Raw genomic sequence first — 18,796 nt, 5'->3', positions numbered from 1 at the left:
CGCTGTATTTCTGGTGTGCAGCAATATACGGAGATTGAGGCTTGGGTGGGGTGAAGGCCGTGGGGAGAGTTTGAACGTCACACCGTTTCATCCTGTTTGCTTGAGAAAAAGTCTTTCACTCCATCTCCTCAGGTGCACCAGAGCTGCACAAGATGCAAACCACCGGGCATTCAGCAAGAAGAACCCGCCATACTTGTGACGTATAGCAGCTATTAACTTCTGGCGCAGAATCTGAAAGAAAACGACTCAAATTTATATCCACGACTCAGTGAGGACAAATAACAAGCCTGTGTTTGAAGTGTGTGTGTGTGTGAGTGAGTGCTCGCGCAGTCTCACTGCCAACGAATTACATTACCGCACGTTTGAACCGCACAGACTAACCTTTCAGCGCTTATTGGAGTGTCTTTAAGGACATGAGGTGAGTGTATTATTTAATGTGAATATTTTGAGCGCTTTGTGGTGAATTACACGCAGGCTCGTGAGAACTGAGCGCGTATGTTCAAGATGGCGACGCAGTTTTGAATGCAAAGGTGCAACATTCAGCTAACGGATGTTTCCCTTGAACTCTCCCCCGGCTCATTTTAAACTATATATTGATTTAGGTGATCTCTTATGAGGTTGATTTACATCTCTGTCTACCCGAGATATTAAGATTTTGTTTGTGGTTTCCGGTTAAATGTTGTTCCTCGGATTAACTAATATTAGCTTGCTGGCTAACGCCATTAGTGTGAGTTCATACCACAGCCAGGAGTTTATGGCTGAAAATCATCATTAAAGTCTGCTCCGTAATATACACACATGAGCTTTAAACATTAAATGTTTTATCCTTTTCTTGCATGTAAAAAGGCAGAGTAGTGTCTAAAATCATGCTTGAAACGAGAATAACAAGTGCTGAATGTGAAACCCACTGTATTCAGTAGGCTATGTCAGTTTCGCTGCCTGGAAATTACATAAAGTTTGGACTTGTGCACCTATGTACGCTTCACAACTGATGACAGTTCTTTGCAACAGTCTGTTGAAGTCATCAACCTTAAAGATAAAACATACTTTAATGACATACACGTTTACCAGAGACATTCAAATGTACTCATAAATATTGTATTGACTTGCTTGGGACAAATAAACAGTCTATTAGAGAGGATTTTCCTTTATCTCAGCGTTTTGAAGTATTTTTGATATTTATATTTCATATTACACATACGTATGTATGTGTGTGTACAAACAGTGTATGTATATATTTGACTATAATGCTGAGATTAAAGGAAAAAAAATAACTTATTATGGTGTGTTTGTGTATATATAATGTGCCTTTATGTGCCTTTTCCCCCTTTAAGTGTAGGATGCACCCCTGTAAATTCAATGTGCATAACATCTGAATGAGTTTGAGCTCACAGGTTCATAATAGGACTTGTATATTGAAGGGGAAGTACCAGCAGTTCCAGCATGAGATTGAGTGTTTTAGTCACTTGCAACATTTTGTTGTTGGTGAGTGTCAATTTCTAGCATGTCAAAATGTGGACTAGTACCCAGAAACGAGTGAAATGTGCACCCAGAAATGTAAATATGTTTTCAGGAAATATTTTTCAGATCTGTTAATTAGGGTGCAGAGTACATGCACTGGCATAAAGGCAGAAGTTCACAGTGAGCATGTTCATAACTGCAGAAGGTAAGAAAAGTAGTTGTCATTCACACTTACAGCCCACAATTAAGCAATGCTGGTGAATCCAGCATATCTCTGTCTTCTCTCTCTCTCTCTCTCTCTCTCTCTCTCTCTCTCTCTCTCTCTCTCTCTCTCTCTCTCTCTCTCTCTCTCTCTCTCTGTCTCTCTCTCTCTCTCTCTCTCTCTCTCTCTCTCTCTCTCTCTCTCTCTCTCTCTCTCTCTCTCTCTCTCTCTCTCTCTCTCTCTCTCTGTATTTCTCTCTCTCTCTCTCTCTCTCTCTCTCTCTCTCTCTCTGTATTTCTCTTTCTCTCTCTCTCTCTCTCTCTCTCTCTCTCTCTCTCTCTCTCTCTCTCTCTGTATTTCTCTTTCTCTCTCTCTCTCTCTCTCTCTCTCTCTCTCTCTCTCTCTCTCTCTCTCTCTCTCTCTCTCTCTCTCTCTCGACCCTGCAGCAGAACCCAGCTCTGTTTGCGGCTCCACTTGCAACTTAATTAGGCTTGCCATCAGGAGAGATACAATGTGCCTGTAAAGAGTGCCAGGCCTGCAACAGAGTGCCCCCCCCCCATCATTGCTGTTGCCTTATGTGCTGGCTGAGGGATAGTGGAGTGAAACACAGGACATGTAACTGTTGTGCTGCCGTGTCTGTGGCCAAGCGTGGCACGGTAATGCTAGTGAGCGAGCAAGCACCGGAAAATACTTAGAGGCAAGCTGCCACGTTGACTGTAAGTTTTGGAGGGGTTTTGTTCCCATTGTGCCAATGCGATATATTGATATGTTTTTTATAACTGATAGCAATTATTTGCATGTTTATGTGCCCGATAACTGATATACAGAACTGATTAATTACTGACAAATTAACTGATTCAGTATTTATTGTTTAATTTCTGTTTTTGACAATTATAACAACAGTAATGAACTGAACAAACTGTTTTATTTAACACTTTTTAAATACTGCAATTTCTGCAGTTTCACTCCCTTCTTGCATACAAAACAAAACACACTTCTACATCTATAAATGGTCTGAAAGAGTGCAAAAAAAAAAAACTTTGATAAAGGTAAACAAACAGGTAATAAATATAGCATGTACAAATAATTCTAATAAATAAAAAAGCATGGAACATTCTAAACCACCTAAATAATAATAAAAAAAAACATTACTTTAGTGTAGGTTAATAATCCCAGTTGCATCTTTTTATTTATAACAGGATTAATATGAACAACATCAGTGTTTTTTTCTCTCCAGATAAGTAATACCAAATATGTTATTTACAGTAATGCTATAGATTGTTGTTTTATTCGAGAATCAAATAAATAAGCTTAACAAATATTAACTTTACAATGAAGAATTTAAGTTTTTAGGCGTTTAAAAACAGGCCTTATGCAAAACACCATTCATATTAGGATACTCTGGCTTATTAAAGAGCCTACAAGACTTAATGTCAAACTGAACACAATTACAACCCATACGTGTAATTAAACTTTGTCCAATATGTGACTGAGGACAAAAACAAATAGAAACAAAATGAACAAAATTAGTTGTCTGATACAAAAATGATCAGGGATATTATTCAGCTAGTGCTGAGTATTTTTGTGTCCTTCCTTCCTACGTCCTACTTAAGTATTTAAGGCATGATTCTCTTGATAAATTTGAGCTTTTCTGCATTTTGGGGAGATAGTCTATACTATTCTATTGTTAACTTAAGACATAAACGACTGTTTATGAAGATACTCGCAAATACGGGCATTTTGACACATAAGTGTGTGTATTTGACCGTTCAAGACCAGTAAGATAAGTACTCATGCGCTGTATGAGCAGCAGCTTTATGTGCGTGGATTCCATGTATGTGCGCTCATTGCCCGTCCCTCAGACAACGTACTGCGCGTGAGCGGTTTCAGATCACTTGTTCTTAAATCACAAGGCTTAAAAACGCATTGTTTCTTGAGACAGCATGATGATATGACTCTGGTGCTAAAGTCTGACATCATCAATTGACAATCGGTTCGTGAGATCGGCCTATTTAAGTGACTCCCGATCGAGTCATAGAATGTGATTATCAGCTGATACTGATCTCCAGAGCAGATCAATCAGATCATCCCTATATCTGCGCTTTATTTGTGCGTTTACACAGAACTTCTCGCGAATATAATTAATTTCCACAGAGCTGTAATTATTTAGCTAATTATTATAATATAACTAATAAAAGTTATATTGTAGAAGTTAATTTAAGGAGTTTCAGTTTTTAATTTAAGGGAGTGTTTTCCTTTTTCATGGTTTCCTTTTTCTTTAGTGTGTTATGTTGCATGTTCATATCTCAATGTCTCCCACAAAAATATTTATTCTATCTAAAAGAGAAGACAGATCCAGACCTAGCTAAAACACCTCGATCGAATTCTACCTCACCGACCTACGTATGTGGAAATATTCGCATAATGCCGCCCAAATCCATACGCAAAGAAAGTAGGTGTGGCTTCAGTTATCAGTAGTGTTGTTGCCACCATGTTGTGAGACGCTGTGTGTTTCTATGCAAAAGCAAAAGCAGCACTTTATTTGGCTTTCCGAAGGTGGATGCAGTTAGGAATCAGTGGTTGATTTATTTACAACACTGTTCCAGAACAGTACAACTCAAATGTTCGTTGCATTAATGGCTGTTATGTTAAATAAAGTTATCAAGTTATTTTACCTTTGAAGTTTGAACACCTTGACTCATCTCCCCTCAGATGCAGTGCTTTAAGGTTTAAGGCATTGTTTGTAGAGAGATGATCAAGGACTCCAGATCTGTATGAGGCACATAGATGCCAGGGAGTGTGTTAAAGTTGCCATGAAATGGAAATGCATTTTAATGGTCTTATTGTGAAGAATTCATCCATGCATGTTATTATTAGGAATGCACAAAAAATTCCCCTACTGAAAATTTTCGGTTTCGGGCCAAAATGGTTGTGAATGCCCGAAATCATTGACTGAAATAGTGACGTTTAATTAGCGCTTCCCCGAATGGCACATTTTTACTTCAGCGTCTATTTTGTGCACATAACAGATAAACTGCAACAGTTAAACGTATCCGCGCTGTGTCATGTGCCATGATTGTTTGACATGATCGATTTCTCTATTTTAATCGATACTGAAATGGATTCTTAAAGCCCCCCTGTGGTGAAAATCAAGTTTTTAATGTTCATATGGTTTAAGACAAACCATGTGCAAATTTATAAGTTAACACCATTGCTGCGTATTTTCTCCTTAGAACTGCAGTGAGCCAAATACGGTCTCATAAACATGGATTGAAATTACTGGTGTTTCTGGCGTAATAAAATGCAGCATATACCCGACGTATCTTTTTTTATTCTCTCTCAAAACCCAATTTTATATGTGTAGCATTTTCTCAACTATGCAGGTAACGTTTTACAATATCTTGAAAAATGACTTGCATTACTTTTTAAACCGTTTAACTGATGATTATTATTAGTAGTATTAATCGGTCTAAATTCTTACTGTCGCTTAATAGTTAACCAGTTAATTTTGAGCATCCGTATTGGCAACTTTAAAGGGATAGTTCACCCTATCCCTGTGGTTCTAAATCTGTAAGACTTTCTTCTGTGGAACACAAGATATTTCTAAGATCTTTGGGGTCCAAACAACATAGACCCAACTGTAAGTCAGGTTAGTAACAACATGAGGGTGAATAAATTATGATTTCATTTTTATTTTTTTGGGTGAACTGTCCCTTTAAGATTGGCTAGCACAGAGAAACATCCTCTGGGAGAGGTTGTCATTTCATTCTGATATGGGTTGATCCTCTGCCCAAAAGTAATCTTGACCATCAGAACTGTTCTCAGATCATTGTTAAAGTTAAGATTTAACAATAAGCTTCCCCAGCACAAATGGATGTAGAGCTTTCAGTTAGACTTTTGCATATTTCCTTGACCGATCAAATCATGTCCAGAGTGGTGGTTTAGTGAATCTTTATATATTCATATTTCTCTGTTGTGGGGTTGATGGGACCAAATGACATCAGTGTGGCAGATGTTTCTGAAAAATCCTGGATTTTGCAGGATGTGGGAGTGTTATGCTCGCTGTCTGCTCTCTTGTGCTGAATATTTAACTTTTACAGTGTTTCATTGTCAGGTTTAATTTATAAGTGATGTCAATGTTTGATATGTTTTATGAATGCTACCTGTTTAGTATTTTTCTCTTTGTGGATTGCTTTTGATATAGCCTGAGACATATTTTGGGGGTAAGTGATGACAAAAGGTTGAATTTGATGGCATGAATGGATGCAAGAAGATGGAGGAACAGGTTGAACCTGATGAAAGAGAGACAAAAGGTACAAAAGTGAAGTGTGGACACATCAAACAATAGGTCTCCTCCTGATTAGGCTGTATTTTTGTTCAGGCTCTGACAGATAAGCATTATGAAGTGTGTATGGAAAATCCAATCCGCACACACTCTGAGCTGAGGAGCACTCAGCCAGCTCCAGTCATGGAGATTCCTGCTGACTGATTTGGGTATGCAAACAGACTCTCATGTTGATACGTGGGACAGAGCTTATTAGTGTGTACTGAAGCGTGACCTGTGATCTGAAAGCCAAATAAATGCCCTTGACCTTTTGACCTGATATGAAAATTTATTAACAGAATATTTCAGGATTATACAAAAAGCTTTCTTGCTAATATTTAAAGGTGCTGTATGTAGTTTTTAGCGGCCTCTAGCGGTAATGTTTCAGATTGCAACCAATAAGTTTATAAGCACAAATGACCAAATGAGCAAGCACTGAGGGTACCGGCCAGACTGAGACGCAACCGGACGTAACACACAAAGCATCCCACAACATGCTGGAAACTCGGGTAAACTCCCACTGCAACGTTACAATAATAGGCTACTTTTATCAGCTTGACGTTGAACTAATGCTCCATGCTCGTACCATGATAAGTATGGAACCCTATCAACCGTGCCGAATTCTGTCACTGCAAGCACCACAAGCATTATTCAAATGCCCTGCCGATGTTGATCCGTGTTTTTTACCCTAAGTTCATCCGATTTACGTCTGGCCTTACGAGCTTCAGCAGAAAAAACTTTTATTTTTATTTTTTATCAATATGTGGAGTTTGTGTTGGAGTCTGTGTTTTGCTCGGCGCAGGTCGTTTCTTAGTGTTATCAGACATGGCATAAGTTGCATAAGTCATAAGTCCATGTCATAAGTTGCAGTGTCGTCGCTGTTGAGTGCAAAGTCAGTAGGCTAGATGAGGCGAGAGGCTCGGGAGCGCGCATGCAGGTGACGTCACTGGCGGTAAATCCGACCCGGGACCTTCACATAAAAATAAGAATACTTGCTTTCAGAGGTAATAGCAAAACCCGCAAAGTGGATAATTTTAATGTAAGATTACAACCCCTTCACACACAGGCAATAAAAAAGGATTCGTTTTGGTAGAAAATCTACATACAGCACCTTTAAGTAAAACGGTAATGCATGCATGGAACAGTCTAGCATTTGCTCCAATGATAGTGCATTGATTTGAATGGAGGAATAGAAGTGTTTGTGGGCTCACTGGAATAGCCCAACTATTACTTGGTTTACAGTTTGTCTATGATAATGGAAAGATTGTGGACTTTGCTAGTATTGCTACAGTAAACCACTGAACCCTTCAGTAGCATCTGTTGTTGCATTTTGCTGTACATGTCTTGTGTCAGGAGAGATGGATGCTGTCCAGCCACAGACAGCAAGGGCATCGAGCCTAATGTCAACAGGTGTGCTTTCACAAGACAGTACGAGACTGCACTGAGTCCACAAATACTGTGCACGTGCACATGTCCATGTCACCCTTACATTATTATCGTTGCATTATTCTACCTTTCTGTTAGAAAATCATTTATGTGCTGCACTGAGTGTGCATTTTTACATGTATTAATACATGACCTCTGGCGTACCAGTGATTTGGCGTCAAGTCATCTTTATTTTTATAGTGCTTTAAACAATAGATTTTTTTTTCCAAGCACCTTTACAATAACAAACAGGAAAGTAACAGTAATGATGCAAACTTAATCAAATATAAGACAAATTTTCCTGTAAAGCAGCTGTAGAAATATATTATTGTTATTATTTGTGTTTATTGGGATAGGGACAGATGCATTATACATAGATAAATGCCAGCCATCTAATGCAAGTTTCATAGTTAAAGTCCCCGTGAACCGGAAGTTGCAAACGACTTTTCTCCAGTGTTATGACGTATTTCCCAGTGAAACGGAATATTGAACAGAGGGCAGGGTTTTACTCTAGCGCTCCTCCTCTCCATCTCTGCTCATAGCAGACTAACGGTTTGAGGGGAGTGGTTAAGCGTTGCCCAAACCAATTCCTCAAACCTACGTCATCAGAGAAGGTCCTCCAATGCAGAGGGGAGGGGCATTTTCAGATTTTGATTAAAGATTACCATGGTAAAAAAAAATTTTTTTTAATATTTTCTTGCACGGATTAATTGTTCACCACAGGACTAGTAATATGCGCTAACAAAGTAAATAGGGTCAATTTTGATTTCATGGGGACTTTAAGGGTGTAATGACACACTCACCATGTCTCGATACGATATGAAACTATCGTGATACTTTAAGCCAAATTAAAGAAGGTGGTTATATTATTATTAGGGATGCACTGATATGAAAATTTTGGCTAATACTGATATTTCTTTATTTTTAAAAGCCGATAACGATATATATTGGCCGATAAATCTAAATCCAAATTTTATATGATTTTTTTGAGAGCCTGATTACAAAAGCAAAAGTCTCGCCATTAAAAGCCATGTCCCAAGCACTTCAACATAAATCAAACCTATACAGTACAGTAGCCTATAGTGAACCAGTGTAAGATTCGTTAACTTTGAGTTCAAAATGAAGAGCTTCAACCTATATTCTGTGTGCAAATTGAAAAAGGTAAAAGTACTTGATCATCAAGTACTTGACTTGTACCTGAACTTTAAAGGGGACTTGGTTCTCTTTTTATTTGTGATATTAGTGGCTCAGTCTACATAACATTCACTGTTTCATATGACAGTAATAGATATGGTAAAATAAATGAAACTTTAACAAAGTTTTGCTCTAATTTCTATACATGCAAGAGAGAAACCTGTGAGCTTTAACAAGTTTACAAACATGTCTCTAGGGGTGGGCGATCTTCCTAAAATTTCATATCACTATCTTATAACAAACAATAACGATCTGAATCGCGATCTTACCAATTTTGAGGTGTACTATCGAGAATATCCAGACTGTAACAAGCCTATGGACTTATCTGTTTTCACAATTTAAAACAATTATTGCAATAAACAATCAGTTTTCAAAATAGTGGTCGTCGACTGATATTATTTAGTTTTTTTTATGGCCGATATCCTAAAGAGCAGGCCAATATAAATCCTATATATTTTAATTAATATTTAAATAAATAAATTGAAAACAATTTTTTTTTAAATCTCTAAATTAAACAGACTTACTTTAGATTGTAACTTCTAGATTCTGTAATCGTATTACATTATTTTTCAGAATGTTGCCGTCAGCGGGCAACCAGGTGAGACACAGGGCCCACGACCGATCTAAATTATCCAGATAGAAATTTGTTGCCCATTCTCAGTAGGAAAGTCAAAGTGCCCAAACAACATCGCTCTGCAACATTGCTCAAAAAGTTGCCCTGTGTATAATCACCTTAAAGGAACACGCCGACTTTTTGGGACTCACAGCTTATTCACCGTATCCCCCAGAGTTAGATAACTCCATACATATCCTTTTCATCTCCGTGCGTGCCGTAACTCTGTCTGACACACCCACCGCTAGCCTAGCTTAGCACAAAGACGGGAGGTAAACGGCTCCATCTAGCATACTGCTCCCAATAAGTGACAAAATAACGCCAACATTTTCCTATTTACATATTGTGATTTGTATAGTCACAGCATGTACAAATAACAAGGTCACATGAGACAGCACAGCCATCTTCTAACTGTATACATACTGTGAACTATATTCTCAGAAGGCAAAGCACTGCTACTTCTGCGGAGTGATTTACTCCAACTCTGAGCTTCTCAGGTGCTGCGAGCAAATCACTCCGCAGAAGTAGCAGTGCTTCGCCTTCTGAGAAATCCAGTAAGAAGTAGCAGTGCTTTGCCTTTTGTATACAGTATACAGCAGTATGCTAGCTGGAGCCGTTTGCCTCCGGTCTCCGGTGGGTGCGTCAGACAGAGTTATGGCACGCACGGAGATGAAAAGGGTATGTAAGGACTTATCTAACTCTGGGGGATACGGTGAATAAGCTTAAAGGTACTCTAAGCGATGTCACACGTTTTTTAGGCCAAAATTTTTTTTGTCACATACAGCAAACATTTCCTCACTATCCGCTAGCTGCCTGTCCCCTGAACACACTTTAAAAAAATGCGGTCTCTTGCAGACAGCCCAGGCTCCACAAACGGCAAGAAAAACAAACTGGCCCAGCCTGGACCACGAAACATAACAAACAGTGTTCCAGCCAATAATGACAAGAATGATTTGGGGGTGGGGGGTTAGTATGCGTGCACATGAAGGGGGGTGTTGGGAATGGAGGAGAGAGAAGCATGAAGAGGGAAGTTAGCTAGAGGAGAGATGTCCTAGACAAATTATATTTGTCCTAGAGAATTATATTCTCTTGAATTTTGATATGGCCGACTCACGACCAATGAGACGACGTTCTGATGAACAAATAGCAAAGAAGAGGGAAAAGGAGAAGGAACGTGCAAAGTCACGAATTTACATCGGAAAAGCCTTTGACTCGTTCATGACTGTTTCAGGAAGCGCGAAAGGGAGGGGGAGGGGATGGGATGAGGAGGAGGGAGGGTCGAGCTAGCCTCTGTTTTGTTTGACAATACTTCGAACGTCAACAAGAAGTGACGTCACCCAACATCGCTTAGAGCACCTTTAAGTCCCCAAAAAGTTAGCGTGTCCCTTTAAGTTTGTGTGCACTGGAAATCATATTTATTCAAATAAAGACAAGCTAACACTAATTTTACATACAGCACACTGAAAATGACAAGAATATGACATAGCGGGCAACTAAATATAGTGCAGCATAGTTTGAAATCAAGCGTTCAGTTTGTTGATCATGTGTCTCAAGTGAAACTGAACTCTCCTGTCCGCATTCAATTTACACAGACCGACTGTCAAGCACAGTAATACGCGATCATAAAGGCTGCAAATGCGGACTTCAAAATAGCTGACTGCTGGATTCGACTTAGCCTGCAAGGTTTGTGAAATTAAAATGTTTATTAGATATTTAAAGATTTGTTTAAATGATATAAATACGCATTTGCTGAATGCTGACGGTAAATAGTAAAGTATTAGTAGTGTTTGCCTTTTTGTTACTAATAATATAAAAGCAAAGGCTATGATATTCTTTATGTATACAGTTTACTTTCTTTGTTTAACAGTTCTATCCGGTAAGACAAAACTTGTTAAACCGAGACCATAACCAATGAAGACAGAGAATGTGAGTGCTGTGTGCTCAGAGCCGTCCAAATAAAAGTCTGGCTATTATGAGGACATAGAAGATCACAATCTCTACGATTCACTTGAAAAGTAGATCATGGACGTTCACAATATAAAACCATCAGATCGCCCACCCCTATATGTCTCATTACAAATCTGGTGAAGTGCTGTAATCGTCAACTATGCAAATGTTGCAGTCTCTTACTCTACCTCGACTTAGGAAGCTGAATTTTTAGGACAGCCAGTTACTTTGGAGGAACTTAAAGGGGCGTTACAAGGTGCTAAGAAAGACAAAGTGAAGCGCCAGGCTTAGACAGGATCCCGGCAGAATTATTTCTTATATATTTTGATCTACTCGGCCCTGTCTTACTGACAGCCATCCACGTGGCAGTAGAGGTTGGGGCCTTTCACCCACTGATGAATACGGCGCTTACATCGCTGACACCCAAAAAAGCGAAAGATCATTCGAATTGTGCAAATTACAGACCCATTAGTTTGCTAAACACAGATATAAAAATGTTTGCCAGAATTATGGCCTTGCGACTACAGTGGTATCTGAATTCATTAGTCCACCCTGACCAGTCTGGCTTTATGCCAAAAAGATTAGCGGCGGATAACATTCGGAGACTACTGCACATCATTCACCAATCCTGGGTTGTCCCACTCCAGCTGCGGGTTCTTTCGTTGGACGCAGAGAAGGCGTTTGACAGGCTGCAGTGGGACTACCTCTGGTCTGTTTTGGATGTGTATGGCCTTGGCAAAGGCTTAGTATGATAAGAGATTTATATAGAAACCCCACAGCCTCTGTTATGACTAATGGAGTACATTCTCTACCCTTTAATTTACAACAAGGCACAAGACAAGGGTGCCCTTTATCCCCAATGCTATTTGCAATGTCACTCGATCCCCTAGCCCAACTGACAAGACAGGAAAATGTCTGTTCAATTTCAGTTAACTCTTACAAACAACATATATCACTCTATGCAGATGATATTTTACTGTTTATTTTGGATCTTCAAGTTTCATTTCCCCAGATACTGAAGGTATTTGAAAAGTTCAGTATGATCTCTGGGTACAAAATGGATTGGGATAAATCCTCTTTGCTTCCACTTAATAGTATGGCTAAGAAAGTTAGACTGCCATGCAATATTTCCATTCAAACTTCAATAAGTTACTTAGGCATTGTTGTTCATTCATTCCTCTATGGTATACCTGATGCCAACTATCTACAAATTCTAACTAGGGTTGAACAAGATCTCCAAAAATGGACCTCGTTGCCATTATCATTACATGCCAGAATAGCGAGTGATAAAATGAATGTTTTGCCACAAATCAATTTTCTCAGTTCCGTGATCCTGTTACATGCACCAAATTTTTTTTGGCACAAACTCAATTCTAAAATTGTTAAATTCATCTGGAATGGCAAGCAACCGAGATTGAGATTGAAATTTGAAACACTGCAGCGTGCAAAACATAATGGAGGATTAGCGCTTCCGAATTTTATCATAAGGCCTCTCAGATAAAATTCAGTTTGGTAGGTGGGTAGTTGAATTCATTTGTGTTTTCATGTTCTCATTCTGGCATGTTTATTGTCAAAAAATTTAAATGTAATAAAAAAAAAAAAACAATGCAAATGTGAAAATAATGCGTAACTGATGCACGCTACGTTCCCAAATGCACCCTTAACTCAGCACATGCACAGATGGAGTTCACTGCATTAATTTACTGTGAACTCAGATGTAGAACTGATCGTGTGAGCGAAGTGCACTTCTCTTTGCGCAGTGTAGTCAGACAGTCTTTTGCAATTTGACAAGGACACAAAGCTTTATCGAGCTTTCAGTGTTAGTGTTTTTTTTTTTTGCTGCAATGGCGGAAAACACGACATTTAAAGACCTTTTATGTTATCATGAGAAGTTTAATATATTTTTGGGCCGCCAGAGTCTATTTAATGAATGGGAAGCACTGAAATCTATTTGAGGTGGTCAATGTTGATATTGTGGCAGCTGCCACAAATATATCAATGTATGGGAAACACTGAGGTTTATAATATTACAATTTGAATATTTAACTTTAATTCACAAGAGTGTGTTCAATATATTAGTTACTAATGAATATTGTTGTGCTATAGCAACCCTCTACACACACCTTGGCAAAAGAATTAAAAAGTATTTTTTTTGTTTGTTTACTCGCCAGACAGATATATTCGAAATATGATTCCACCAAATCAGCTTAAATTTGTAAAATGGCACATCTTTTTAAATATCTGGACGTACACTTAACATCAGTCAATCAAGCATTATATTTGATGATATGAAAATTAAGCAATATTTAATGATAGAACTTAAGTAATTAGAACTAAAACTTGGTAACCATGTATGAATGTATATTTGTCATTTTAACTGAACATAGGACTGGTGGTGGTGTTTAAGATATTGTTGGTCATTCAGTGTTTCTGTAAAAAAATAGATAAGAGTAATAATTATTAAAAGATAATACTACTACTACTGATAAAAACAATATGCATACAGTGCACTAAGGATTGATGAGCTGCTGGGCTCATGGATATTAATTAGCCTCTAACACACACTGGCGAGTAAAATTTGAGAATTTATTAGCCAATGTCTAATGACAGACGTGATTTAGTCGCCCAGAGTAGTCGCATATGCGAGTGATTTACTCGCAATGAAGAGGGTTGTATAGAGAATCATGAAATTTCACCAAATATTGGTCTTGACTACTGAAATTTTTGTATGGTGACAACCCATCTCTAGATGGTGTACATAAATGGAGGTGATCATAGATTTACTTCACTGCAGGCTCCTTGTGTTGTATAGAATGTGAAGGGTTTTCAAGCCTCAAAATGTTACAGAAAAACTGCAGATAGGCAGAGCCATGGAGCATTGAGTCATTCTTGAAGAGACAGATGCCACATACTGCAGTCAATTTCTTTGATGTGCTTTGTGTCGACATATTGACATCATTAGAAATCTCATGGGCTTGATTAAATTTGAAATATCTTTTGTTGGTTTTAAGAAGCCAGCACTTTTTCTGGAAAACCAAGCAGATCAATCCTGTAAAACAAAGCATGTTTCATCAATAGGTCGCACATTGTGATCTGAGACCATGAAAAACTTTTTGTATCCAAGACAAATGTTCTTATATATTTTTTCCCTTCTTCTCTCTCTCTTCCTCAGGTGGTTTGGCAGCACGATCATGCCGTCGTTGAGGCCTTGATTGAGTAGCAGTGCTCCAGGCCCCTTCTGAGCCTCCGGCACCCCACCAGGCAGCCGCAGCATGTCCAGTTCAGGATTTCCCCCCAGCCAGGGGTCCTTCAGCAGCGAGCAGAGCCGTTACCCACCACACTCAGTGCAGTACACCTTCAGCTCCACACGCCACCCAACGGTCAGTATCTGAGACACCTTCACCTACGCCGCACGATACACTGCCAAAAAACGACATAACAGGAATGGTGCTAAAGAAGAATTGTAACAGTAACTTTCCTTTCCCTGAGTCGCTTCTACTTTGGACTTAACTTGTTCGTTTTGTGTGTTCACTGTAGATCCTGAACCACAAGACTAATAGCTCCACCTTTTCTCTCAGAGCAGGCCTGATATACTGCTGCAAACAGCTAAAATTACATGTACTTAGTTTAAAGGGATAGTTCACCCAAAAATGAAAATTAGCCCATGATTTACTCACCCTGAAGCCATCCTATGTGTGTATGACATTCTTCTTTCAGACGAATACAGTCGGAGTTATATTAAAAAATGCCCTGGCTCTTCCAAGCCTGATGATGGGAGTAAATGGCTAAAGCACATCTATTCATGATTAAAGTGCTCGAAACGGCTCTGCGGGGAGTTAATAAAGGTCTTCTGAAGTGAAGCGATGTGTTCGTGTAAGAAAAATATCCATATTTAAAACTTTATCAACTAAAATAACTAGCTTCCGGCAGACGGCCATATGCATCAATTTACGCCAAAAGAGTAACACCTGAACTTGCTGCACAACATAATGACGAACGCGGTTGCCCAGTCCTGTTTGTTTGAACCGCGAGAGGTTGCTCTCATTACGAGTCAATTGCCGTCATTACGTTGTGCATCAAGTTCAAGTGTTACTCTTTTGGTGTAAATTAATGCGTACGGCTGTCTGCCGGAAGCTAGTTATTTTAGTCAATAATATATTTTTCTTACAAGAACGCATTGCTTCACTTCAGAAGACCTTTATTAACCCTCTGGGGTCTGAGCTGTTTTCTGGGCCCTGGAGGTGTTCTGACATGCTCTGACATTTGTGCTTATTTCTGTTACTTGTGACATTTTCATGGCTAAAGTCTGATTACACTGTATTCAGCACAAACTCTGCTACAATAATATATCAGCAGTATGTATTTAAAAGTTTGTAGTTTTGAGATAATGACATTTATGCGTGGTTTGTGAAAATACAAAAAAAAAATTCTCACTGAAATAAGGCCATGAAACCCATACTGATTATTTCTTCACAAGACTTTTGAAAATTGTATCACGTAGCCTAGAATATTTGCTCCAAAACTATGTGAAAATCGCCCTGACTGCTCATTCAGATAAGACAATATATTGATTTAAAATTTGTACAACGTGTTTTGTGTGAGAAAGCTTTATGCAGGAGGTGTGATCACGTCATTAATATGTAAGCTTTTCACACCTGAGAAAGACAAAGACCCTCCCCTAACGGCCCTATTAGGAGCTATCAGGCCCTATCATTCTGAGCAACCTTGCACAAAGAATGAGGAGATTTATAAAAAAGAATGGCTTTTTGATTGTTTGGATTTCTTTACAAACAACATAATCCAAAGATACGAAACAAATGACAAAAAAGCACTTATTGAAAACAATGATACAAAGACAGAGACCTTTGTGCCATTCGTAAAAATATTGTACATACCTTTCATTTTCAAGGTGTTTGATTTTCACTTTACCATGTTCATGTACAGAGACTCATGTGAATGTTGAAGTCAGCAGGACTCAGTGGCATCTGGGCCCTGAAAAAAAAAAAAAGTGAACATACTTATATCAAGAGAAAGGCCTGCATGATTTTGGGAATAAATTTGAGATTTTTCTGGTTAAAATTGCTTTTTAAAGGGGGGGTACAATGGTGTTTCATGTATTCAGAGTTGTTTACAGTGTTAAAGAGATGGATTCTCATGCTAAACATGGGCAAAGTTTAAAAAAAAATATTTTGGACGAATAACGGAGAATTTCTGTGCCGAAAATCTTACTTCCGGGTTGGTACAAGTTTCGGCTGTTTTTTTTCGATCGTGGATCTAATGACGTAGATGAGAGTGGAACTCCTTATATGAGCATTTCTCTCGGAAAAGCTCGCCCGCGCACACGTCGACCAGAGGAGAGCGAGACCGCGCACATCAACGCGGCGCGCTTCAACAGGAAATCATCGGCAGCCAGCGCTGCATAGTATTTGTTCAAGAATGTCTCCAAAAAAGTGTGTTTTTGGATGTGAGGGAAAGCTTACCGTGTTCAGCTTTCCAAAGAACCCAATGTTACAGTAACAGTGGATGCAGTTTGTTTTTCCGGGGCAGCAACGGAGTGTACCAAGTGCGTTGTGTGTTCTGGTCATTTCAGTGACGAATGTTTTATTAACAATGCCCAGGTCGACGCTGGATTTGCAAATCGTTTGCTATTAAAACGTGGAGCGGTCCCAGTGATAAAAGACCCCAGTCATGTAAGTACAACTGGATCAGATTTCTGTCTCTTGCTGGAAATCAAGCACTACCGCTTGACTCTATAGCTCCGCCTCCAGGACCTCGGCTTTTTCCGGAGAGAATCGGAAAGCTGTATTTTTCTTTTATAAATATAATAAAACTAAACATTTTTTGGAGATATTAAAGATGCACTACTACTCTATAGGTACTCGAGATTAACATGAGATTAGGTGAAACTGTGCATGTTATGTACCCTTTAAAATTCACAGAACACACACACACACACACACACACACACACACACACACACACACACACACTTGTTTCCAACAATATATAATATAATGAACACCAGGTTTGTTGTGCCTTGTAGGCAAAAGCTATGCGCAGTGCTGCATAAAATAACAATAACCTATAGCAGCCTGTAAATCTTCCAAAAGAATTCAGTAACAACTAAGCTAGAGAAAAATAAATTGATTATCATATGTTACTTCAAATGTTTCCATTCGTTATGATGATATGAAATGAGATAGCCTAATAGTAAAAACATGAAGCCGTTTGGTGCGTTTTGCTTTTCAAACACGATTGTGTTTCAAAATATGATACATTCAAACGCGATCGCGCTCCAAAATATGAAACATTATGGTTACCATATACATATCTACATTTGAGCAGATATCCACAAACACAGTAGGCCTAACAGTAAACACGGGTCTAAATATTATAATATTCACCATATATCTAGCAACAGTTCAACTGCAATGTGAAATTTATGCAACAATAACAAACTAATATGTAAGAATTTCTTACCTTACATCTTTCTTGTCTTCAAATCGCGTTCTTCTTCTTCTGAGGTAAATCCAGTGTAAGCTCACGGTGCGTCTTTCAAACCCGACGAAAAGCAGAGACTTGTGAAGTTTTTTCGTGCTTTGTTTTTGAGGTAACGAGCGCGTTCACGTTCCATGTGGAGATTTGCATGTGGTCAAATTAAAAATGAGCAAGCGTTTGAGATACTGGACATCTTGTTGGTTTTATACAAATTACTTAAACAGAGAAAATTTGTTTTCAGTTTGAATCCGATCATTTAAAAGTACACACTTAAATGTTTATGAAGGTATTTGGCTCATAAACGTGTGACAAGTATTCGCTGAGTTTGGTTTCAGTTTATAGACATGCTCAAGAAAAAAAAGTTCACCGCAACGGGGAGGCAGAAAGCACACCCTGTTTATTTTCTTTATTTTACAAAAGCACAATGTTTTGATTTGATTGTAAGTGGACACATACAAAAGTAGAAATATCACAGATTCTTTTTTTTATATTTCTTTTTTCTGTATGACCATAAATGACGGAGTAATTTAAGTTTATTGTGCTACAATGTGAAGAAAATCCAGCGTCGACCTCCGAGGGTTAAACCCCTGCAGAGCCGTTTCGAGTACTTTAATCATGAATAGATGCGCTTTAATGGACTTCTAAAGTCAAACAGCCATTCACTCCCATTATCAGGCTTGGAAGAGCAAGGACATTTTTTTATATAACTCCGACTGTATTCGTCTGAAAGAAGAATGTCATATACACTTAGGATGGCTTCAGGGTGAGTAAATCATGGGCTAATTTTCATTTTTGGGTGAACGAGAAAGGTGTTTTGTAAACATTATAAACAGGTAAACTTTATAAACAGGAAACAGGTTTGATGGGGTTTATTCCTAAATGTCAATACCAGTAGGACATTAAATACCAACCACCCATGTTAGTTAGACATGAACTTGCAGGGCCCAACGCTAAGAATTTTTTTTTTCTACTGGTTCAGTTTGGGTCAGGTCGGCCATTGGTTTAAATTTTTACTTGCCCTGCAAAAATTTCCACTGTTTACCTCCTTCCTCCTAAAAGCCAGCCCTAACCCACTTAATTGTTCACCTCTGTATAATGAGTGCTGTGTCATGGGGTGTTCACACATACAGCA

General features: G+C 38.7%; 1 protein-coding gene across 8 annotated transcripts in view; it reads left to right on the top strand.

Moving 5' to 3' along the window:
• Window positions 1-52: 52 nt before the first annotated feature.
• ncor1 (nuclear receptor corepressor 1) overlaps window positions 53-18,796 on the top strand; it is a 134,596-nt gene continuing 115,852 nt past the window's right edge. For 7 of the 8 annotated variants that reach the window (XM_081365538.1, XM_081365543.1, XM_081365541.1 and 4 more), the window contains exons 1-2: window positions 53-418; window positions 14,339-14,546. In XM_081365538.1, the coding sequence (XP_081221664.1) occupies window positions 14,439-14,546 (108 nt within the window). In that variant the 5' untranslated portion in view covers window positions 53-418; window positions 14,339-14,438. The remainder of the gene's footprint in view (window positions 419-14,338; window positions 14,547-18,796) is intronic. The other variant, XM_081365539.1, reaches the window with a different exon arrangement.

This window comes from Scardinius erythrophthalmus, assembly GCF_964197995.2.
Source record: "Scardinius erythrophthalmus genome assembly, chromosome: 5".
Classification (NCBI taxonomy): Eukaryota; Metazoa; Chordata; class Actinopteri; order Cypriniformes; family Leuciscidae; genus Scardinius; species Scardinius erythrophthalmus.
Note: the sequence above shows the minus strand (reverse complement) of the source record. Positions and strands in the feature narration are given on the sequence as shown.